At 40.1% G+C, this 24,923-nt stretch overlaps 3 protein-coding genes across 3 annotated transcripts; 2 read left to right on the top strand and 1 right to left on the bottom strand.

Moving 5' to 3' along the window:
• The first annotated feature begins 151 nt into the window (after window positions 1-151).
• On the top strand, window positions 152-1,403 carry RPL36AL (ribosomal protein L36a like). Its single transcript, XM_030319038.1, has 2 exons — window positions 152-232; window positions 972-1,403. Exon 2 carries the CDS (start codon window positions 1,003-1,005, stop codon window positions 1,321-1,323), a length of 321 nt encoding a protein of 106 aa, XP_030174898.1. The 5' UTR covers window positions 152-232; window positions 972-1,002; the 3' UTR covers window positions 1,324-1,403.
• Window positions 1,404-4,344: 2,941 nt separating this feature from the next.
• Window positions 4,345-13,681, bottom strand: LRR1 (leucine rich repeat protein 1). The gene is made up of 4 exons (XM_030319032.1): window positions 13,405-13,681; window positions 10,000-10,098; window positions 6,859-7,580; window positions 4,345-4,780 (listed from the first exon to the last, which is right to left on the bottom strand). The coding sequence occupies exons 1-4, from the start codon at window positions 13,615-13,617 to the stop codon at window positions 4,540-4,542; spliced, it is 1,275 nt and encodes a 424-aa protein (XP_030174892.1). The 5' UTR covers window positions 13,618-13,681; the 3' UTR covers window positions 4,345-4,539.
• An 8,610-nt stretch (window positions 13,682-22,291) lies between these two features.
• On the top strand, window positions 22,292-24,086 carry RPS29 (ribosomal protein S29). Its single transcript, XM_030319034.1, has 3 exons — window positions 22,292-22,410; window positions 22,646-22,745; window positions 23,951-24,086. Exons 1-3 carry the CDS (start codon window positions 22,349-22,351, stop codon window positions 23,957-23,959), a joined length of 171 nt encoding a protein of 56 aa, XP_030174894.1. The 5' UTR covers window positions 22,292-22,348; the 3' UTR covers window positions 23,960-24,086.
• The last annotated feature ends 837 nt before the right edge of the window (window positions 24,087-24,923 follow it).

Here is a 24,923-nt window from a genome sequence, read left to right as displayed (position 1 = left end):
CGCGGCCCTCCGGCCCACACCCCTCCGGCCCGCCCCTTGGGCCCCTGGTTGGAGCTTCCCGGACGCGTCCGGGGACGCCAGGCCGCCGCTGCCTGCTGCCTATTGGCCTTTAGTACTGTCGCTCACGCACAGTTCCTGCTTCCGCCTCGTTCCTCCCTTTCCTGTTAGGCGCGAGCGAGGCGAGGCGAGGCGAGGCAAGGCCAGGCGAGGATCGCGGACGCCGGATTTGCCGGTGAGCTAAGACGGTAGTGTAGCGTCTCAGCAGGAGCCTCCAGTGCTGGGAACCTGGGGATGGACGAGGCCCTTGTGGGAACTGGAGGGCGAGACCCGCTGCCTGGTTTGCTAGAGCCAAAGAACTGGTTTCTCCCTTTGGAAAGGGTCTCAGGAATGGCGGCTAGTGGGCCGGGAGGCACATATTAAGGACACGTCAGCCTTCAGGGCTGCTCTGACGGGTGGCTCTGCTCCTGAGAGGAAAAGTGAAACCAGACTGATTTGGTTCCCGGAGAAGGAGCGTAGGCGGGCCGTAGCCGAAGCCACTGTATCGCGCGCTGAACCGGGAATGCCCGGGCGCTAGAACGTGGGGGAAGAGGGTGCGAGGAAGAGCCGGAGGCTCTAGCTTTGGCCCTCTCTGAGAAAGAAAATTAGATAGACACCACTTCTTTTCTTTTGGGGTAGCCACAGTAAATTAAACTCCAAAGGAACTTGCTTTGTACGGGGAAACTGGCTCCTGAGCCCCCTGTGCTGCTGCATTGCATGCTAATTTTTATTGAGGCTCATTCTATACATGCTCTGATAATTTAAGCATTCCAAAAGGTGTGCACTTTTCTGTGTAATTTATTCTTATATGAAATGAGTACTTGGTGGGTCTATACCTTAGTGATACATGTAATGCTGTAATGTTTTCCTGAATTTTTAAAACGTTTTATTCAAAATGTTTAACGTCTGCCACTGTAATTTTAAATGTTTACCAGTTTGAATCGTGCTGACAGCCCTGCTGCAAAGATGGTCAATGTTCCGAAAACCCGAAGGACTTTCTGTAAGAAGTGTGGAAAGCATCAGCCTCACAAAGTGACCCAGTATAAGAAGGGCAAGGATTCCCTGTATGCCCAGGGAAAGAGGCGCTACGATCGGAAGCAGAGTGGCTATGGTGGGCAGACGAAGCCAATTTTCCGGAAGAAGGCTAAAACCACAAAGAAGATTGTGCTGAGGCTTGAATGTGTCGAACCTAACTGCAGGTCCAAGAGGATGCTGGCCATTAAAAGATGCAAGCATTTTGAACTGGGAGGAGATAAGAAGAGAAAGGGCCAAGTGATCCAGTTCTAAGCTTTGGGATTCTTCTTTTCGTTGACGCTTGTAGCAACGTTATCTGTATGAAAATAAATGCAGTAATATTTTTGCTCAAATATTGTGTTTTTTGAAATACAAATAGAATGACATTTAATGTGATTCAAAATTAAGGAAATAACAGCAAATTTGTTGAACTAAGATTTAACCTCTTCTCAAATTTATTTAAATTTAGTTTCATAAGAATTGGAATATTGTTTATGTGTCTCTCTCACACACACACACACACACACACACACACACACATATAAAAAGACAGGAGTACCACCTCCAACTTTACAACTAGGTTATGGAACTCTATCAGGGGAAAAAAACTCAGACCTTCTTTACCTTTTCTGGTCAATTTCAAATATGTTAGGCAAATTCATAATCATGATTGAAGAGCTCCTGGGAAAAGTCAAATCAGATTTAAAAAAAAAGTAAATGAAGAGGCTAAATTAAGCCTGTGTATAGCAGACTCAGTAGGGCAGAGTATCAAAGATGAGGGATAAAAAGAGCTTTTTGCAAATTAGTGTCCAGTAAGGACCACTAGTCATACAGATATTTAAATTAAAAAGCAGTTCCTCAGTTAACACTAGCAGCTACATTTAGTGCTCAATAGCCACATGTGCTGAGTGACTACCCTATTGGACAACAAAGATACAGAACATTCCCATTACGGTTTTTTTGGATGGCATGGTTTTTAGACTGGTCCTGAATGTAAGGCAGGAGTTAAAAACTGACTTCTAACTGCAAAATGTTCTGAAGCTAGTGAAGAACCATGAGTCCATAATAGTATTGACTGCTTTTTGAATCTTTCAGAAGCTACTCTGGGAAGTACTCAAATGTTACAACTTGGTTATTGGGAGGTTTGAGGAAGCAAGCAGTTACTACTGAAAATAGAATGGAAGGCTGAAACTCAAAGAAGTGAACCTTATAACCCATGAAAGGCAAAAAAAAAAAAAGTATCAAAAGGAGAAATAAACTGACAAAGGGTATGGGTTATGAGAAGACAAATTCTGCATTCTGTACAAGAATTTTAAGTTGGCCAAGATAGTTGCATGGGATGGCTTTTAGATGAGTAAGGATGCAAAGACAAAGGGCTAGGGTGTAGGAGTAACAGATGGCTAGCACTTAGTCCCAACACAGACACATCTGCATTTGTTATTGAAGGAACTTTTTCTTCAAGAACATGTAAAAATCAGATACAAGTTAAATATGTCACAACACATTTTTTAAAGAACTATGTTTTAAAGTAGTCACATAACCTGGGTAATTCCTCACCGTTTTGTTCAGAAAAAACTAAGATATTATACTTACAGAATTCTTGGTTTTAAAGAGCAAAAGTGAATTAACTTTAGAAGGCAGTATAAAGCCTGGACTTAAAATCTGATCTGGGTTTATGGTACTGACCTAGGGTAATTTGTGAGGATTAAATAAAATTATGTAAAACACTTGTGACAAATACTCTGCTAAATGGCAGCTCTTTTTATGTAAGCCATGTTTGCATTATATATATGATTTTTTAAAATCAAAAACCAGAATATAGAAATTTTTGCAGGAAGAATTTAATTGACCACAAGCAATACAAATTTAAGGTCACCCAAAGAATTATGGCTCTGGACCAAAGAATCTGCTCTGAGAAGAAACCATATTTTGGAGATCATATACACAAAGTTTTAATAAAAATCTTCTAATATTTAGGGGTGCCTGGGTAGCTCAGTCAGTTAAGGATCTGACTTTGGCTCAGGTCATATCTCACGGTCCATGAGTTTGGTCCCGGTGTGAGGCTCTCTGCTGACAGCTTGGAGCCTGGAGCTGCTTTGGATTCTGTGTCCCCCTCTCTCTCAAAGGTAAACATTTTTAAAAAATTCCTTAAAAATATTGTAACATTTAAAACAGTATTTACTCAATGCTTGTATTTTCAAAAAAGAGTAAGATGCTCCAAATAAATATTTTAGGAAGACAGAGGAAATAGTTACCTAAAGCCATAAGAAACAGTCTTACACAGACTCAACCTGTAACTCCAGGCCTAGAACAAAAATGATATGCTAACACTAGGGAGGGTTTTCTCCAGTAACTTTTACTCTTTCACCTCTTTTGTTCCCAGAAACCAGTTATGAGGCTGATTTGAAAAAGGGCAGTGCAAAAGTATAGAATGGTGTTCTACTAATTCCATTTTTCACATCTCTTTCAAGCAGCTACATTTTATATTTCCTCTAACCTAGTTAAAATTCTGGTCATAGTTCAGCTGGTGTATCGCCACCACTTTTTAAAGTAAAAACTTGAAAATATTGGGGCACCTGGGTGGCTCAGTCGGTTAAGCATCTGACTTTGGCTCAGGTCCTAATCTCACGGTTTATGGGTTTGAGCCCTGCATCTGTGCTGACAGCTCAGATCCTGGACCCTGCTTTGGATTCTGTGTCTCCCTCTCTCTCTGCTCCTCCCCCACTTATGCTCTGTCTCTCTCTCTCTCTCAAAAATAAACAAACATTAAAAAAATATTTTTTTAACTTGAAAATATTAAGTAACTAAAATAATAATCAGAAAAAGAAAAACCCTCAAATATAGGATGTAATCAGTAAAAAGCAATTTTCTGTTCTTCCTACCCAACCCTAAAATCCTGTTCCAACTCTAAAAGTTACAAAAGTCACAACAAAGATTATGTGATTAACATTATAAAACTTATAAAAGCTGAAGCCTGCTTATCCCAAAGCAACTCCAACTTTATGCTTGGTGAATATAGAATTCCAGATGTAGAATAATATACCTGAAAAACAAAGTTTCACAGCAAACAAGTTTTCACTAAAACTTAGACTCTATTAGTCCTCCAACATATATTTTCTGTACACAGAAAGTCAATTTCCTTAATTGAAATTCAAGAAGGAAACTGGTAAGAAAATTCTATGACCAGAGTGATAGGGATCAATATCTGTTTAACATTAAAAGATAGCCCTACAACTCATTCTGGAAACACTAGGCTGACATCAACACAAGTGAAATAAACTGAAAAAAGTCTACTTTCACAGTAAAATTATAGGTTTTAATGAAATTAAGGTTTTACAGTCAAATGATTGAAAATGTTAGAGTAACGCATTCCTGCCCTCAAGTAAGTATACAAAAAGCTTCCCTTTCTCTAATTTGATACTATTAAACCATAAATGAATCCCAAGGTGATCTGTAACTAAATGGAATTTGTTTTTGTGTTATCAGCAGTTACTTTAACATATCACAGGAATTTACGTAACAGGCTAGAGAACAGAAGTAAGAGATAATAGGTGCTTCAGTACCACCCATATTATCCACTAAGACCACAGTGTGAGCAACAGAGTGTAGATTCATGGTAGTAGTTCCCTGAATAAAACAGCTTAGACAGAATCTTCCACAGACACAGGTTTTAGCAGTATCCAAATCTTGGCAAAGATGAAAAGGAATGATATGAGAGCCATATGGAATCCTATTGGAAAAAAAAAAAGTTGAAAAAGTATTTAGCATGTTACTAGATTCAGAACTTCATGTATTGGGTCATGAATTACCGGATACTGAATTATAACCATGGAAAAATAAGATTACTCTATTAAGTGACTCAGTATATTGTTCTTTCTTCCAAACTGTTAAGAATGGGGAAAACACCATATGGCATATTGTAAACCTAAGAGTATCTATACTACTCCATAAAGTATCTTTTAGCACTGTCACCTAATACCATAACCCATGGAATAGTATGAAGAAATCTACATTGTATTATCAGTATAACATGATCATTTAAAGCTACAGCTCTAGTATACAATTCTCATAATGGCAATGGGAGAATTATTGAGTTCTATCTGTGAAGAAACATTTATTTAAATAAATCCAAATACTCTCCTAGGCATCAACTGTGTAAAAGGGAATTTTAAACTGTGAAACAGATTTAAAACATATTGTTTCAGGTATTTTTACTTTACTGGCTGAGCAAGTGCTGACCTCACCTTGCTTAAATCACTTACTTGCTATTAAAATCAAGTCAAACTCAAAAACCCGAAAAAGTCAAACTCTTTTACCCTCATCTCCGAGACCTGTTTTGCCTGCCCACTGCCCAACTCCTGACTCAACCATGCCCCAAGTCACTTTGTCTGTCTTCCAGTCTTTTCTTTGTTCTCTAGTCCCTAGCCTAGGCAGGCACACAATAGGTGTTCATATTTTTTCAACAAATAAATAAAACCTACTCTATAATTTAAACTGGAGTTCAAAACCCTATCAGGAAAAGTCTGAAAAGATACATATCAAATAAAAAAGTTTGCATTTCATAGGGATTTGGGACTGGTCTTGCTGCCAATTCATTTTTTTTTCACATGTACTAGTTTGTTCCTTCTATAAATAACAATTTTTTAAAAAACTGTCTAAGAAGTGTCTACCACATATGTATATTAACCTGTTTCAAGCTACTAGTTATACCCTAAGAAAAGAGGTAATAGTGTAATACTGTTAAAAACTGTATTTTCTATCTAACATAATTTAAATTCCCACATATTTTTTTTTTATATATATGAAATATATTGACAAATTGGTTTCCATACAACACCCAGTGCTCATCCCAAAAGGTGCCCTCCTCAATACCCATCACCCACCCTTCCCTCCCTCCCACCCCCCATCAACCCTCAGTTTGTTCTCAGTTTTTAACAGTCTCTTATGCTTTGGCTCTCTCCCACTCTAACCTCTTTTTTTTTTTTTTTTTCCTTCCCCTCCCCCATGGGTTCCTGTTAAGTTTCTCAGGATCCACATAAGAGTGAAACCATATGGTATCTGTCTTTCTCTGTATGGCTTATTTCACTTAGCATAACACTCTCCAGTTCCATCCACCCCACATATTTTTCTAACAGACCATAAGTTTATGTTTGTAACCAGTACTGAAGACAAGTTACCAAAGGCTAGATAATAGGCATTATTCTCATAGCTTTGGATCTGTATCCTTTTTATAACAAGTGGGCTGAAAACACTTGATAAATACAAGTGACGGGATAGACAGAAAGAGGTAAAGGGGCGCCTGGGTGGCTCAGTCGGTTAAGTGCTCGACTTTGGCTCAGGTCATGATCTCACGGTTCATGGGTTCGAGCCCCATGTCAGGCTCTGTCTGTGCTGACAACTCAGAGCCTCCAGTCTGTTTCAGATCCTGTGTCTCCCTCTCTCTGCCCCTCCTCCACTCACACTCTGTCTCAAAAATAAATAAACATTAAAAAAAAATTAATGCCAGATAATAAATCCTATAACCAAAAAGTCAAGCAATGAAAGGGAGATAGGGCGGTCAGGAAAGGCCTTTCTGGGTGTCACTTGGGAAAAGAACTAAATGAAGTGAGAAAGTGAGCTATGGAACTTTCTGGAAGAAAGGCATTCCAAGTAGAGGTAAGGAGCAGCAAGAAGGCCACTGGAGCAAGATGTCAGACTGTGCACAGCACTGTAAACTATGTTAAAGCCTATGACTATTACAATGAGGATGATGAGAATACCAGACTCTTATCAGAGGTACTGCATTTTATGACTATTAAAAAGTCTTACCTATTATATAACATGGCTCGTGCAGAGGATTCCAATAAAGTTAATGGCGTTTGCAGCATTATAACTGGAAGGGCTTTTGGTTGTTCAAAAGTATTTCCAAAAAGATCCAAGTACTCAAGGGATAAATTTTGAAATTCACTAGGCAAAAATGGAAGCTTATTTCGAGCAGCTGACAAAAAACGCAGGTTTGTCAATTGTCCCATCTTGAAAGGAAATCGAATCAATTCATTATCATCAAGTTTTAAATCTGTAAGTTCTCGGAGCTGACAAAACTGCACAGGGAGCGCCTTAATTTTGTTCTTGCTGAGATCCAAACTCCGAAGTGACTTCTGGAGTGTAGACTGACACAAAGCTACACTAAATGATTCCAAGTGATTGTCACTCAAGTTAAGTTCTTGAAGATGGATGAGGTCTCCAATTGTAGCTGGAAGCTTTTTTATATGGTTGTGACTCAAGTCTAATTTCCTAAGGTTTTTTAAGCAAAGCATACGCATATCAACTCGGACAAGCCCACAGTAAGAAGTCTGAAGATGTTCCAGAGAATATGGGAAGTTCTTGCTTAGAGGATAGTCCTTTTTGGATGTGATAACCATTTTAGTTTTAAATTTTTCAAATTCTGAAGTCTTCACTGGTGTGAAGGTTGAAAGTGGTACCTCAATATTACAACCTCTGTGAGCGAGTCTCACAGCTGACAGGAAACTCTTTAAGCTGCTGGAATTGGCCTGAATAAATAAAAATAAGTTGTACAATTATAAATTCCATTTTAGATAATACATGCATGCTAATTTACCCTATAACAAATTCTATAAAGTTATACATGCAAATGATAGACTCATTTCTTGAAAATGGCTGTAAAAATAAATTTTTTACTATTTTGATAAATTTCAATATAGACACAAAAAAATTTGAAAGTTTTTGGAAAAATATGTTGAGAGACATACTCTAAATTTAAACCATTTAAAAGGGAATCAAAAGAGTATAAAATAAGACAGGAATACATGAAAAGATTCCACTTAAGACTTGGGTTTATCATGAACTGAGGCAAATCTCCAGTGCCTCTGACATAGACTGAGATGGTGCTGTGCACTGCAAAATACCCAAGGCTGCCATTCACAAAGACTTGGAATTATGAAAAGCAATGGTCCTCTCAAAAGCAGGGCCAAATGGCACTGTAAGAAGTGCTGGAAAACATCAAGAGCAAGACAGATTGCTTCCAGCTGGACAGAAAAATCACTATTAAAGTGGTATGGGAACTAAGTTCTCAACAGAAATATCTAATGCTTGCAGGACATTTCAGAAGTTTCCTAAAGTTTACATGTGAAGGACTGGTAACTTGCAGCAAGTTTGAGGAATAGTACGTGATCCTATTTAGTTGGAATGTGGGAGCTTTGTAGAGGTGTGAAAGACTAGAAATGCAGTGTGGAGATGGTATAGATGAACCTGATACCATGATGAGGATGGAATGATCAGGCTGTGGAAATCTTTTAAGAACTTGGAACAGGAGAAAAGCTAAATATTATTTCAGCAGCAATATACACAGTGAAGTAGTGTGAGTGAAGTCTGGAGACCTGGGTCAAGTAGGTCTGGTACAGGGTACCAGCTTAAAGATTTGGGAGTATATATAAATAAAGACTGAGTTACGAGAATGGAAAGCAGGTATGGTAAAAAATAGGCAGAAGATTAGAATAAAGCCTTTAATTGGGGATAGAAAAAAAAGATGCCAGATATAGGAGACAACGGAGTGGCTAAGAAAACCAAGAGTAAACCAGGATAGTGTCCTGTCAGATGCCAAGAAAGGAAAGTTTTATTAAGAAGGGAGTGGTCATCAGTGTCGAAATCTACAGACCTCAAAATAATGGCAATGTGATTGAAAAAAAGGAAGGAGACCAGTGATCTCTGAGACAGTTTTGATAAACCACTGAAAACAAAGGTCAAAAGACAGTATGTGGAGGCAATGGATTTAACCTTGTCTTTGGGAAATTTGTCTATTCTATTTTGACTGGTTAGACCTCAGCTTTTTTTAGGTAGAAGGAAAAGTTAGTAGGAGAAGCTGAATATCAAGAGAAAATGAAAAACTATAAGAACAGGAGGAAGTAGAACAAAATGTTTCCATTCAATACAAATACCTTAAATAGTCATTAAACTCTATTGTTTACAAACCACTTTGCTTTGGATTAAGGATAATGAAAGGCTGAATAAGACATTGCTTCTACTCTCTGTGAAGGGGGGGGGGGGAGGAAAAGGGGATAGGGCACAGTAAAGTTTTATTTTAATGGTTTAAGTATTTTAAAAAATTATAATAAATAAAATACCCCCAGAATGGAGGGGCCTGAATGGCTTAGTCAGTTGTGCGTCTGACTGGCTCAGGTCACAGTCTCATGGTTTTGAGTTCGAGCCCCACATCATGCTCTGCACTGACAGCAAAGAGCCTGCTTCAGATTGTCTCTCTCAAAATAAATAAACATTAAAAAAAAAATACCCCTCAAATGGTTCTAATTGCATTTTTTTTTTTTTTTTACACCAAATTTGATCTGTAATGGGTGACTTTGCTGGCAAATGTAGCCGTGTGCCACTGGCTTTATAGAATTCTATTCTAGGCAAACCCTAAGGGTCCACCTGGAGCACAGAAGTAAGCCATTTTCCTTCCTCCTAATCCTGTCGCCTTAGCAGGCTGACTCTACACTGTTAGAGCCATGCCAGCATACCAGAGAAACTGTGTATGTGTCTAGTAAGTTTTTGAATTCCACCACAGACCTGCCACGGCTTCTTCAAACACACCTGCCAAGTGTACATCCCTATTCAGTTGTGTGGGATATCAAGGATCCTCAAATAGTCTCTTCTTTAAAGAAAATACAGCCAACCAACCTAATTGCTATGTTTTTTAAACAATCTTTTAAGTTTATTTTCATTTATTATTTATACATATTTACATTTATTTATTTAGAGAGAGATAGAGAGCAATTAGGGGAGGGACAGAGAGAGAGGGAGACAGAATCCCAAGTAGCCTCTTCACTTTCAGCAAAGAGCCCAATCAGGGGCTCAAACTCAGAAACTGTGAGATCAAGACTGAACCGAAATCAAGAGTCAGATGCTTAACTGAGCTGCCCAGTTGCCCCTTTAATCGTGTTTGTAATACCATACCTTACTTAAACAGATATCCACAGGAGGCTCCTTTAACCGAACAGTAGCTTTCCCCTCATCCATAAATTTGGTGAAGAATTGCTCAATGTTCTCCTTTAGCTGCTTAAAACCAATGAGAAAAAAGGACAAAATCTGGTATTGTTATTCAGTAATATTTATTACAATTAGATATGCCAGTCACTTTCCCAGGCTTTTACTCCTTAAGCCTGCATGTTTTGTTGTTTTAAGTTTTAGTTTTTATTTCTGTGGGCTTTTTTAGCATTTGGGTAGCTACATTTCTTATCTAGCTTCTGGTAGATATTGCTGTTAGATCAGTCCAGTAACTCTTTCCTGTGACTCCCATTTGGGAGAATACTCCTCTTCTCCCATTCTAACTATGTGGCTGTAGAAGTTGTCAATAGTAGTTACTTGCCTTCTTAACTTCAGTCCATTAGTCTTGGGTGGACACACCTCCCACAAGATTATAAACGCCATGAAAGTAGGAATCATGTCTCCTTTGTTCACTATTGTATCCACGGAGCTACAACAGTGACTGACACATAATAGGTGCTCAAAAATTTTTAATGACTGATGTTTCTGTTTTAGACTTCAACAACAATGTATTGAGAAGCCACTCTGTACCATGTACTATGATAGGGGGCTTGAAACAATAGTTTTGAATAAGACCAACATAGTAATTATGTTTATAAAGCTGTCAGTCTGATGAGAGACAATTATTAAGTAGGTAGTTACAAACATAACAAATATTAAGATAAGGGAAGTATAGACTGCTCTAAGATCTTATGTAGCAAAGGAATATGAAAGTGACCTTAAAGATGAGAACTGAAGGATTAGGAGATGTCGGGCAAATGAAGATAGTGGGAGAAGAGAGAGAGAATAGCATACCAATAAGGAAAAATGTGTGCAAAGCCTTCAAGGCAAGAGGGCTTGGCAGCTCCAAGGAGGTGAAAGAAGTATGGCTGAAGGATCCAGGAAAAAGAGGCAGGTGAGTCAGGAAAGGCAAACAGGGATTGCATGGTGAAAGATCTTGCAGACCATGTCAAGAATTTTGGATTTTATTCTGAAAATGATATCTACTGAGTGACCTGAAGCTGGGAACATAGTTACACCTACGTTAAAAAAAATATATTTACTTTGAGAGAGAGGGGTGGGGGGAAATCCCAAGCTGGCTCTGTGCTATCAGCTTGGTGGGGCTTGGTGTCACAAACCATGAGATCATGACCTGAGCCAAAATCAAGAGTTGGATGCTTAACCTACTGGGCCACCCAGGCATCCTAGATCTGGGATTTGGGAAGTTCCCTTTAACCACAGTGTAAGAATGAACTTTGGGGGAGGGGAGAATGGGATGAGGTTGGTAGAGACATAGGGATATCTTTTAAGAGACCTAGCCAGACAAGGGATTCTGGTGGTTTCGACTGCAGCTGGGATGGAAGGAGGTATGAAAATCTGAAAGAATCCTAGGAAGTAGAATTGTAAGGATTCAATAATACATGTGGGGATGCATCTTTTAAGAGACTAGCCAGACAAGGGATTCTGGTGGTTTAGACTGCAGCTGGGATGGAAGGAGGTATGAAAATCTGAAAGGGTCCTAGGAGGTAGAATTTTAAGGATTCAAAAATATATTACATGGGGATGCAAAAACCTTAAGGTTTCTGGATAGAGCAGAATATTTAATGAGTTGCAGAACATGATCAGAAAAGTAGGTTTCGGGGTGGCAAAGAAAATTAACTTTTAGATATTTTGAGTTTGAAATGCTACAACACATCCAAGTGAAGATTTCCAACTAAGATTCAAGTTGCAAGTTAAGGGAGAGGACTAGCTAAAGATACAGATTTGCAAATCACAGTGAGATAGGCAGCAGCTGAATCATGGGGCAGAAAAGTTGGTATAAGAAAGATCCCCAAGGTACTTCCCACACTTAGCACTAATACCTAGTCTTCAAGGCTCAGGACCAACACCACTTTAATTCATCCAAGAAATGTTTATTGGGCACCTACTATGTCCCAAACCCTGTGGCACCACCTCTTCTACAAAACTTTCTCAAGCCCCTATAATCAGAATTCATTTCGTTTTTTGATTCTGCTCTACTTCTACCTTTATTATAGCACTTACATAGTCCACCTTGTAATGTAAGCACTGGTTTCTATTTCCTTTCTAGTGTTGGAAGGACAGTGACCAAATCAAGTCTTCAACTCACTGTTCACAATAAAATTCTGATGAGGGTTACCACCTGCAATTATTAATGCAGAAGTTTTAAGGGCGATCATTACAGACTTAAAATAGAACCTGAACTGACCATGAAAGAGGGTTTGGGGAAGACAATGGAAGAAAAAAAAAGGGAGACCCAATTCTTGCTATGAGCTTGCTTGTCACCTTACAGTTTTCTAACCTATAGAATGTTGGGTGATTGCTAAAGTCCTTTCAAGTTGAAAATTTTATAGGAGTTGATTCCACAAGAGGGGGAAATTACACTTTCAACTGCTTATATCAAATGTTAAGTGTCTCTGAATAAGATGGTAATGCCCCCTTTCCTCAACCTTTGAGTATACACTGTGGAATACAACACTAAGGGAAATAATCCTAGAAACTGTATAAAGTCCAGTGAAGAGTCAGATGCAAGGGTGGGAGATGAGTTGCCCCCTCGACTTTACTTACAGTAGACACAGGGGTATTCCAGTCATTCTGACAAAATAACATAGTACCTGGTGAAATGAGGGAAAAAGGATTTTATAAAACCTGTGCTTTGGAAATTCTATTTCAACTTTCAACAGCTTCTAGAGTTTACTACTGCTAGACAGATGAGAAAAAGCCCTGGTCCTAGAAAGTCAAGTCTTAGGAAATAAAACATTTGAAGGAAGGAAGGAAAAGGAAAGGAAAAGAAAGATGCAGTGAGCAATAACATTAGTACAAATATCAAGATGCAACCCAAAGCACTACTGCTTTACTACTGTACTAATCTGGTCTAGCGATCCTGGATACTATCCTTCATCACTTAAAGCCTTAAAAAAAAAAAAAAAAAAAGCTAGCGAATATACCATGGGAGAAAATAATTTATTGAACAAAAGTGCAATTATTTTACTGTTCCCCCAAAGTAGATTGCTATTCCATTTAAAGATTAGTTTCATGCAGGCCGAATTTCCAGAGGCTTTAAGACAGCAGGGATGCCACCTACTGCTAAACAGAAACGCTGTCAATTTGAAGCCAAAGGAACGGGAAAGAAAAATAAGGAGAAGGTGCGCTCTCAAAAGCTTTTCTCTTTCGGGTCCACAGGGAGACGCCCAGGACTGGGGGTGGTGATGGGGCGCTGGTACCCCACAGACAGGCTCCAGCCTCTGGAACGCGCGAGGCTCGAAGGGGAAGAGCTCGGGGCTGACTCCCGAGGCAGGGCCTGTTCGGTCCACGCACCTCATAGCGGGTCCCGCGCTTGTCCCTCAGGGTGCAGATGACCAGGCAGGTAGGGAGCGGGCCGCCTCGCTCGCCTCCAGCCCGAGGCCGCGGCCGACTCCCGGCCGTCTGCTGACAGAGGCTCAACACCGCCCGGATGCCCTTGCCCCGGTTCCTCATTCCCAAAGCCGGCAAGTGCCGACTGACTACCTCGACCTCGCAGTGCAGCTTCATTTTGCGCCAGCCGCGGCAAGAGCTCCACAACTCGGCTTTGAAACTGCCCCCTTCCCGCCGCGCAGCGCCGCCGCCGGGGTCCTCGAGCATGCGGGCTGTCCCCGGATATGCCTGCCTGCTCGGAGTGCCAACAGCTCGGGTTTTCTCAGTACAGTGGCTCTATGGGTCTGCGGGGAGGACGGCCTCCCCTTTCACTTGCAGGGCCGAGTCCTCACTGTGGTTGCGGGTCGGTGGAGCGCGGATACCGGCCCCTTGAGGACTTGGCTCGCATCTCCCGAGCCGGCGACTGGCGAGGCCGCAACGTCCTTTCCCGGGAACGCTTGCGGCTGGAGGCACAGGTGGTTATTGTTGGGGGCGGAGCTCTGTTTTCCGCGGTTCAACTTAACGCGTTTCCTGCACCTGTTGGGTCGCTAAACCGGTATCCCTGTGTTAAAAGGGAAAGTCCGCTTCCCTATATAGCTTCGGAACTGGGGAGTTGCCCAATGCCAGCCGGGGCCAGCATGTCCCGGTGCTGATGGGCTGGTGTTTGTTTTGGTTTGGGTGGCCCCCCCCCGGAGGCAACACCTGTCACGTCAGAACGGAATTTGATGGGACAATATTTGACTTGGCAATTTCTGTTGAACAGGTTCCCGCTTTGTAACCGCTGTTAGGTTGGATAGAGTGACTGGTTTAACATCTGACACTGGGAGAGACTATCCAGACCCTATAAGCACCTCCGGCTCTACATTTCTTGGTGGAGGGAGGCGCCCGGGGCGCACATCTTATTTAAGGAGGCGCTCTCAAAAATGGCGTGTGCTTCCCTGAGAGCACAGTCCTTTCTCCTTAAATTTTGTGCCCTCGACGCCTCTCTCGCCTCATCCTAATCCCAGTCTTTTATCAAACATTCATTTTGTTTGAGCGGTACTTTTGCAAATGTGAAATGGCTTACAGAAATACGGATTTTCAATTCAATTATGACAATATGATTTATCCTTAATTAGGTGTGAGTCCCTGTTTACAAGGTGTTGAACCTGAAGTGTTATCTGTTGATTCTCATTCTGAAAAACGTAACTGGTTCCTAAAAATTAGTAATGAATAAAACATTACGTTTCTTTTTTTTCTATTTAGTATTCTTGAATGGAGAGCATGAAAACACGGCTCCTCGTTTAGTAACAGTTAATTATGTGGCCAGTGAAAACATACAATAAGCCAAACACACCTTAGAGTTTTCAAAGACAGACTTCAAGAATTACCCACTTTTGTTCTTTGAGTGGATAATAATATAGAAGAAAATAATAAAACGCCAGCCTAAAGCATTACAAGTACGATAAATATACTCTGAACTTCCAAGAACGGTTGGGAGGTGGGGAAATCTTACATGTGTAAACCAATGTAATTTTGATTAGAATAGAAATGTACAAAAAACAAGACTACAACAACAAAGCCTCAACCCTCTATTTGGTGTTACCTGGGTTGTTGAAACACGGATTCAGTGAATTCAGTAAATGTTAAATAATCTAAATATATGAAAGTTACTTAACAGTTCCAAGGTGATTTCAGAGTAGGACAATGGTTTGTATTGCCAAAAACGTATCTTCCTAATTGCCAGATTCTCAAATATGGCGTGTGCTTCCCTAAATATTTAAATAAGATTATCTTATTAAATAAGATTACATAAAATAATAGTGGCTTGAAAGTAAAATAAACATATATCAGTTTTTGGGATCTTAACTCCCACCTCCACCTCCCCCCAACATCTTCACCTTAGTTCCCTCATTTTTAATAGCTGAAATACTTGGATCTGGTGTTTATTTTGGTCTTCTTGGACTGTTTACCAAGCAAAATATTCTTTAGGGGTGCCTGGCCGGCTCGGTTCGTGGAGCGAGTGACTCTTGATCTCAGCGTTGTAAGTTTGAACTCTATGTTGGGTGTAGAGATTACTTAAAGTCTTAAAAAAAATAGAAAAGATTCTTTGATTACCCATCCACACTTCTGTCTTTACCACCATACAAATAGAATCTGCCTGTTGACCTCCTCTACCTTTAATTAGCTCAAGCTAGTTTGAATTGCAGACTGACTGAACATGGAAATACAAGACATTTTAAAGTGGGCTACAGTTTTTGACAAAAGGAATCAGAGAAATAACATCTAGATCAATTTTCTTCTGTGAAATTGATTCCTTTTCTGCCTGGCCTACATACTACACTCATTCTCTCCTTTTTGTTTTGTTCATACTAATTAACCCTATTAATCTTTCAAAACCCTGTTCAGTTTCCACTGGCTGTCTCTAACATCTTGTTCTCCTTTTCTGGAGTCTGAAAATTCAATTGCACTTAAACTTACCTTTCATTTCTTTTATTTCACTGAGTTTCCAGTGCATAACAAGCATTCAACAGTTAATTAATTGAATCTCGGACTTTCCCCTTCATTTGTACCCGTAGTAAACTTTACTCCCTTAGGTTTATGGCTCATTTAGGTTCAAACTGGTAAATCATAGTCGTATCATACTATTAAACAAACAGTGAGGTCACCATCTGTGGACAGTGTAGACTTGGCTGTTCTGGCACATTGGGACCAGATCTTCGAGTTGGTTTTTTAACCATAAACTTCAACTAAATTAAATAAAGCTAAATAGTTAACAAATATACACTTAAGCATTAGACCTGTATAGTGCTACCTTGTCCCTGTTGATGCTCTGTAATTACATCTTATAAGTTGTGTTTCCACTATGATTTCCTAATTACTACCCATTTTTCCCTTGTTAGTGGTACCATGTCAGTTGAAAGCTGCATTACTTCCCTCCAGAGATATTCCTAAACTTACCAGGTCTTCTGTCTTCAAAATGTATTCCTTTATTTAATATTTATGGTGTTCTTGCTGTATGTCAGTACCTATGTTAGATGTTTAGAAGGCAGAGATGATTTTACAGTGTTTAGGAGAGACAAGCAAACCAACAATTGTACCACAATTGGATACATGTAAGACATTAGAGGAGTATAAAGTAGCCAGATGTTGAAAAGAATTTGTTTGCTAAACCAAGGCCTTTGAACTTTAGCCTGAAGGTTCTGGGAAACTTGAACATTTTCAACAGGGGATAAAATTCACACCGTTTAGAAAAGGTTACTGTGGTCACTAAAGAGATTACTTAGGAGGTAGAGCAAGCCTAGAGGCAGGGATCACTTGAAAGGCTAATGCAATAATCCACCATCTACACTACTGCCAAATTAAATTATTTTAGGGGGTCTCCTATCACAGAATCCTAAACTTTTACAGCTGAGACATACTTTACACATATTCTAATTCAATTCTCTTATTTTACACAAAAGGAAGAGAGGCTGAAAAGAGTAAAGGGATTTGCTCACTACCTCTAGAGAGTGTTAGTGCTAGGACTTGTCACCTATCTTGTACTTAATTCTCCCCGCAAACCTTCATGGATTTCCACTCTTTGCAATTTAATTAAATACAGTTGTGCAAAGGCTTGTTTCTTGTTCCCTTTGGAATCTAGTCCCTATTACTTAGCTGGACAAATCTCCCCAGGGCAGTTTCTGTGGTTTTCAGTTCCTGCTTAGCACCAGCTCTTTGGGATTCCTGGAAGCTCAACTCAGCATTTTGGAATACATGATATTTCATCTAGCACTTTTGGGTGTTCGCTTCAAGAAGAATCTTAGATTATCTTGTCCAAAATATTGCTATATGATTACTTATTTAATGCCTAGCCTCACCTCTAGACTACAAGCTCCTTGGGTTCTGAGTCACTACTGTTACATGCAAGACCTAGCATAGTGTTCACATATAGTAAGTACTCAGTGCATATTTGTAGAAAGAATGAATATGTAAATGAATGTATGCTATTCACTTATTCATGTAACAAATATTTATGAGAGCTGGCATTGTGCTAAAATAGAGCAAGCTCACAGACTAATGTGCATTCAATTACCATTGTTTGTGTTGGAGAAAGGAAGTAGCCATTTGCAAGGGAAGGAAGCTTGCTTTCTCTTTCACTCCTAGAGAACAGTGAAATAAATTTTAGGTGGATCCAAGACTTAAACACTGAAAATGTAAAAGTGCTACATGAAAACACAGAAGTTTTTTAGAATTTTGACACTACCTAAAAAAGTAATGTAACAAGTTGACAAATTAAAACAGTTTTTTTAACGTTTATTTATTTTTGAGACAGAGACAGAGCATGAAAGGGAGAGGGGCAGAGAAAGAGAGGGAGACACAGAATCTGAAACAGGCTTCACGCTCTGAGCTGTCAGCACAGAGCCCGACGTGGGCTTTCACAAACCACGAGATCATGACCTCAGCCGAAGTCAGACACTCAACTGACTGAGCCACCCACATAACCCCAAGTTGACAAATTTTAATACATAAAATGTAAATGTTCTGCATGGAAGGATATACCAGAAACAAAGTAATTACTAAGAATCTGGGGTTATGGTCAATATAAAATAACTTTGCAACTAATACAAAGGTCAAAGTGCTCATTTTCTTCTGCATAAGCTTTACTAATATATAAACTACACATCAGCAATACTTTAAGAAAGTGGCCTGTGGGCTCAAAGGAGAAATTCCCAAATACACATGGCTGGCTTATAAACATAGGAAAACATGCTCTGCCTCATCAAAATTCAGACTGAAGCAATACTTACCATTTTTAGGCTAGCAGAAGGACAAACATAAAGAAGTTTGCTAATATACATTGTAGGAAGATTGTGGGGAAACAGATAGAGGTATTCCTTGTTAATATTGAGGGTTAAGTTCCAGAGCACTGACATAAAGCAAATACCACAATAAAGAGAGTCAAAGGAATTTTTTGGTTTCCCAGTGCATATAAAAGTCATGTTTACACTATCCTGTAGTCTATTAAGTGTGCAATGGCATTATGTCCAAAAAATGTACATAATTAAAAAAATACTTTATAGCAAAGAAAAAATGCTACCCATCATCTGAGCTTTCAGTGAGTTGTAATCTTTTTGCTTTTGGAAGTTCCTTTTTAAATAAGTTTCTTTTTTTACATTTATTTATTTTTGAGAGACAGAGCACAATTGGGGGAGGGGCAGAGAGAGAAGGAGACACAGACTCCAAAGCAGGCTCCAAGTTGTCAGCACAGAGCCTGATGAGGGCTCAAACCCACAAACTGTGAGATCATAACCTGAGCCAAGGTCAGGCACTTAACAGACTGAGCCACTCAGGGACACTTGCTTTTGGAAGTTTTTACCTCAGTGTTGGTGGTTGCTGACTGATCAGGGTGGTTGGTGGCTGCTAAAGGTTGGGGTGACTGTGGCAATTTTTTAAAATAAGACCACAGTGAAATTTACCACATCATTTGATTCTTTTTTTCATGAAAAATTTCTCTGTGGCATGTGATACCGTTTGATAGAGTTTTACCCATGGTAGAACTTCTTCCAAAACTGGAGTCAATCCTCTCAAACCCTCCTGCTGCTTTATTAACTTAGGTTATATAACATTCTAAATCCTTTGTTGTCATTTACACAACCTTCACAGTATCTTTTAAAAATTTTTTTAAATTTAAATTTTGCTTAACATATAGTGCAATATTGGTTTAAGTGACTCATCATTTACATACAACACCCAGTGCTCATCAAAAGTGCCCTCCTTAATACCCAACACATATCTAGCCCATCTCCCGCCCACCTCCCTCCATCAATCTATAGTTTGTTTTCTATCATTAAAAGTCTCTTGTGGTTTATTTCCCTCACTTCTCTACCCCCTCCCTTTGCCATATATTCTCTTGTTTTGTTTCTTCACAGCATTTTTAATAGGAGTAGATTCCATCCTAAGGAACAACTTTCTTTGCTCATCTATAAGAAGCAATTCCTCATCTGTTCAAGTTTTCTCATGAGATTGCAGCAATTCAGTCCCATATTCAGGCTCCACTTCTAATTCTAGCTCTCTTATTATTTCAAGCACATCTGCAGTAACATCCTCCACTCACATCTTGGACCCTCAAAATCATCCATGAAGGTTGGAATCAACTTCTTCCAAACTCCTGTTCATGTTGATATTTTGACCTCTTCCCATAAATCACAAATGTTCTTTTTTTTTTTTAATTTTTTTTCAACGTTTTTTATTTATTTTTGGGACAGAGAGAGACAGAGCATGAACGGGGGAGGGGCAGAGAGAGAGGGAGACACAGAATCAGAAACAGGCTCCAGGCTCTGAGCCATCAGCCCAGAGCCCGACGCGGGGCTCGAACCCACGGACCGCGAGATCGTGACCTGGCTGAAGTCGGACGCTTAACCGACTGCGCCACCCAGGCGCCCCTACAAATGTTCTTAATGGCATCTAGAATGGCGAATCTTTCCAAGAGGTTTCAATTCACTTTCCCCAGATCCAATGGAGGAATCATTATGTATGGTAGCCATACCTTACAAAATGGATTTCTTAAATAAAACGACTTGAAATTTGGAATGATTCCTTGATCCACGGGCTGCAGGATGAATGCCGTGTTATCAGCCATGAAAACAACTATTAATCTCATTGTACATCTCCATCAGAGCTCTTGGATGAACAGGGGCGTTGTCAATGAGCAGTCATGTTTTGAAAGGAATCCTTTTTTCTGAGCAGAGGTCTCAATTGTGGGCTTAAAATATTCAGTAAGCCATGTTATAAATTGTTGTGCTGTCATACAGGCTTTGTCATGCCATTTGTAGAGCGCAGGCAGGGTAGATTTAGCATAATTCTTGCGGGCTCTATGATTTTTGGAGTGGCCAGTGAGCACCGGCTTCAACATTAAGAACTACTTGAATATCAAGATAGTATAGCAGACTGTTCAAGTGTAACTAATTGTTTCTTGCTTATTTATCCTTTCCTTTTTGCTTTTAAATGAGTTCACACTTCTTTAGGCCCAAAGGATTCTATACCAAAGTGTTGAATATTTATGGAATTGATCTCTGAAGCATTTTAATCATTTAAAAATTATGTAGACCAGCTAGGAAATGTCTGGGAAAGCTATAGTTGGGGCAATGTTCGATTAATTTTCGAGAAGCCCGTGATTTTGGAAACTACACACCAGTGATTGATACAAACTCTAGGAAAATCATAGAAGTTTGACATTGGGCCCTTTTCAATCAGGCTTTATGACCAAATACCTTTTCTATGTTACCTATCACTAGGTTTTTTGTGCATCCTCAACTCCAGTTACACAAGGTTGTTCACCTTCCCCAACTCCATTCTTTGGCTCAAACTCTTCTTCTCACTAGGCATTCCCTTTCATCTAGTGCTGCCTGTATAAATCCCACTCTTCAAGGCTTACATCAAAGGCCTCTTAAATATACCTCAAGCTAGAATTAATTTCTCTCTTCTTTGCTCCTCTTGTACACCACAAGCATACCCACCATTGGATACAGAAAGTTCTGCTTACTTAGTTGTACACAGGTCACTGAGTCACACAATCTGAAAATATAAGGAAGGGCTCTTTGAGATAATCCTGTTTTCCTCCCTACATCTGCAAGTTTTAAGGGCAGGAATCAAGTCACATCTGGTTTTTAAATTTTGGATTTGTCTCTTCCTTCATCATGTACCAAAGTACCTAATTTAATGGTTGGGAGGGGTGCCCTACCAGAATCTTGACATACCATGCCTTGGAGAAGCATTGTATTTTTCACTTTCAGTATAAAAGTTCATGTGTAAAATGTTGTTAGATTATTTCACCCTGTGGTACATTTTATAAATCAAAGCTTTCAGAGCCATATACAGTTAAGTTTTATCTAGAGACATTATAAATGTCCTTGTGGAATTTAGACATCTTCCAGCAGATTTTCAGAGGGCATTTTTTTTTTTTTTTGTAGTTGTAACCAAATCATCTGGTCAAAGTAACGTACATTGTGCATTTACTTCTCATTTTAAATTTAACTACATTTAAATATCAAACACACCAAGCCTTTCATCATTTTTCTGAGCTGGTGTAGATGTGTCCATTAAAAAACTAGGGTGTGTCAATTAAAAAATAAGAAATCGCTTTGAAAACGTATTCTGTTCAACAAAACAGAAACTCCTACTGTTGACTCTTAATTATTACAGCTGACTTTAAGTTATTTTATTAATTTGTCCCAGTAGGTGTCAGTGCTGAGTTGAGGCAAAAATCGTGTTTCCAAGGGTAAAATTTTAATTTTAGAGATGTAAGTGGCTCGGGCTATGAAAAGATGTTTAGATTATGAAATTGTCCACATTTTTAAGAGTTTAAAATTCATTCCTCAGGGGCCTCAAAAGAGACGGGGTCTCGCTATGTTGCCCAGGCTGGAGTGCAGTGGCTATTCACAGGCGCGATCCCACTACTGATCAGCACGGGAGTTTTGACCTGCTCCGTTTCCGACCTGGGCCGGTTCACCCCTCCTTAGGCAACCTGGTGGTCCCCCGCTCCCGGGAGGTCACCATATTGATGCCGAACTTAGTGCGGACACCCGATCGGCATAGCGCACTACAGCCCAGAACTCCTGGGCTCAAGCGATCCTCCTGCCTCAGCCTCCCGAGTAGCTGGGACTACAGGCGCGCGCCACCGCGCCCGGCGCTCGGAGGCAGCGCAAAATGATACTAGAGGTTGCGGTGCGGTGACGTCATCAGCTGTGCCGGCTTGGATTGTTTCCAAGACCTTTCTGTTAACAGCGTGGCCGCATAGCATTCGCGTCATTTGTCAGCACTGCATTCTGGGTAAACTGTCTCAAACATTTGAAGAGCGCATGCGTTTGCGAGCTCTTTCCTTTTGCCTCGTTGCGTCCGGGAGAGCAAGATGGGTCACCAGCAGCTCTACTGGAGCCATCCGAGGAAATTTGGCCAGGGTTCTCGTTCTTGGTGAGAAACAGAATGTGATGTTAGGAAGGGTTGCGCTGGCATGTGACGCGGCCAGAACTCTAATGTAGTGGAGCCTGCAGGCGGCGCGTGAGGGGCAGAGCGACTCTAGAGCTGTGCCTGCCGCCATTACGGGCCTCTGACGGGTCGGGGAAGACGGGCGGTGCGGGTGGTGGCCCCAGAGTACGGAATCCTTTTATTTCTGTGGCCAACAGTAGCGCCATCTCTTTTCTTACAGCCGCGTCTGCTCAAACCGGCACGGTCTGATCCGGAAATACGGCCTCAACATGTGCCGCCAGTGTTTCCGTCAATACGCGAAGGATATAGGCTTCATTAAGGTACGCGGCAGCGGATGCCATACTCGTGTTTTGTGAGCGGAGAACGTTCACATATTTCCTTACAGTGAGCTTGCGATCAACACCGTTTTCCTCTTTGTCTTGGCTGTGAGCCGGGCTTTTTTTGGTGACGGATGACCCTGCTAAAATAGTTGTAGTAGTTAGGTCAATGGGATAGGACCATGTAGACTTTATAAACGGTCTGACTCCGATTGACCAGTGCCATGCATTATAGTGGATGAAATTACTTGCTTTTTCAGAAACTACTGAAAGTGGTTTTAGTTCTTTTTAGTTTTAGATCTCTTTAGTCTTACCCAGACATTTTTTTCCAGCAAAATACATGTGTTGCCTCCTGCCCTGAAATGTTGAATAGTATCATGTACTGGAATGAGCTTGAGGATTGGGGCCAGATAAATTTTGTTAGGATTCAGACAGAAGGCTGCTTTTTAATAGTCCTATGACGTTGGTCCAGGGTCATGAAGTTCAGTGTCTGCCTGAGAAAAATAAACGGCAAGGTTGTTGCAAAATTTGTATATGTTTATATGGAGCTGTCTTGATTCTTCGTGCTAGTGTCCCCCTCCCCTCCCATGGGGAAAACTACTTCATTGTCTCTGGGATACGTTAACAGTCATTGGCATTAATGTGTGATCTCTGGCAGACACAAAGTATCTTAAGCTTAGACTTTTAATTTTGACCAAAGAACAAGTATATGCTTGCTGTTACAGTGTGGAAGTTTGTATGTCTTACTTAGTGGGAGGTGGTGAGTGTGTCCCTGATGAGAATGGACTCAGACCTTGAAGCTAACTTTGTGTCCTCAGTTTCTCAGGTTAAGATTAAATGAGTGTATGAATGCCTCCTATAGTAGTTTCTGGCACACAGTACCAAAACGTTAGCTGCGTAATTAGTTCCCTACTTAATAACCATCGAGAGGTTTTGGTAAAGATCATTTTATGTATTAGTATTTTCCTAGTGGGAAACTGAGGGAAGAAGTGAGAATACCAATACTGAAGTTTACAGTCTAAAATATATAATTGTTGTGGTTTGTGGAATGGCTTGTGAGCATTCAGTAAATACTGCGATCTTGGTAACTAGTTTGGGTGGGTCATATCCAGCTTAAACCTCATTTTTCTAAAATGAGCTGGTGTTTGTGAGAATAAAATAGGATACTTAAACATTTTGAATTAATTTCCTTTTTTTTTTTTTTTCAGTTGGATTAAGTGAACTTCCTTGAATGGGTCATCCAAGATCCCTACCTTAACTGAAGATATCCAAGATAACCTATCTTAATGCCAACTCATTGTACATAAAATAAAAATACTTCAATTATGAGTGTTTTAATGTGAATGGAATGGTCAATTGATTATAGAAGTCTTTCTAAAGTGTGCTATTTAAAATGCCCTATTTTAAAATGTATCTCAATGTGTTCATCTTCAAAATATGTGGCTTAATTTCCCTCAGTTATGTAAAAGTACCCGTGCTGAAATCTGGGAAAAAATGCCAGTGTTGTTTTTACACTTCAGAAAACTTTTTGTTACATAAAGCGACTTCTATATGTAGGAGCATTCAACATGTAACCTGGGCAACTGTCTCAGAAGTAATTGATTTGCTATAGTGAGCTAGGGCAGTAGAAGTAAAAGTGTTGAAATATGTTTTTGAGGAAACCCCTGTTCTAGGAATTTCCTGGAGGTGGAGAGGTGGCAGTCTTAGCTTTTGGAGTAATTCATGGATAAAAGTTTGTAAGTTTCTCAAATATTTGTATGTGGAAGGGACCAGTGTTTAAAAGTTCACCGAATGGGTCTTGTGAGCAAAATACTTTAGTGGGGCAAGGGTGGAAGGAGGGAAGCCTGTCTGTTGGGATAGTTTAGGCAAGGATCTTAGCTAGGGCTAGGATAAAAGGGAGTGTGGTTGAGGTAGTCTACAAACAAATGGCCTCTGAAGAGGAAGATGACAGGATTTGTTGAAGGAATGGATGTGGGGGATACAAAATAAAGAATGATTCCAAGAGCTTTGGCCTGAGCAACTGGAAGGTTATAGTTGCTACTAGGCGAGGACTGAAAAAACAAGTTTGGGGCATGGTAACTTGAGTGCTTCTTAGCATATGGAGCTCCCAAGGAGGTAAGCATTTATTTGTACACATTCCTCTGGAATCCATGACTACTTGGGACTGGTAATACAGCTTCT

The sequence above is a fragment of the Lynx canadensis genome, chromosome B3 (assembly GCF_007474595.2).
Source record: "Lynx canadensis isolate LIC74 chromosome B3, mLynCan4.pri.v2, whole genome shotgun sequence".
NCBI classification, from domain to species: Eukaryota; Metazoa; Chordata; class Mammalia; order Carnivora; family Felidae; genus Lynx; species Lynx canadensis.
Note: the sequence above shows the minus strand (reverse complement) of the source record. Positions and strands in the feature narration are given on the sequence as shown.

What these genes read in the sequence shown, in the direction of transcription:
- RPL36AL (XM_030319038.1), top strand. Translation starts at nt 1,003, where the DNA reads ATGGTCAATGTTCCGAAAACCCGAAGGACTTTCTGTAAGAAGTGTGGA.
- LRR1 (XM_030319032.1), bottom strand. Translation starts at nt 13,617, where the DNA reads ATGAAGCTGCACTGCGAGGTCGAGGTAGTCAGTCGGCACTTGCCGGCT. An exon ending in AGCGCGGGACCCGCTATGAG is followed by an intron (nt 10,099 to 13,404) that starts GTGCGTGGACCG and finishes GGTTTTAAGCAG; the next exon opens with CTAAAGGAGAACATTGAGCA. An exon ending in TGGATATCTGTTTAAGTAAG is followed by an intron (nt 7,581 to 9,999) that starts GTATGGTATTAC and finishes TTATTTATTCAG; the next exon opens with GCCAATTCCAGCAGCTTAAA.
- RPS29 (XM_030319034.1), top strand. Translation starts at nt 22,349, where the DNA reads ATGGGTCACCAGCAGCTCTACTGGAGCCATCCGAGGAAATTTGGCCAG. An exon ending in GGCCAGGGTTCTCGTTCTTG is followed by an intron (nt 22,411 to 22,645) that starts GTGAGAAACAGA and finishes CTTTTCTTACAG; the next exon opens with CCGCGTCTGCTCAAACCGGC.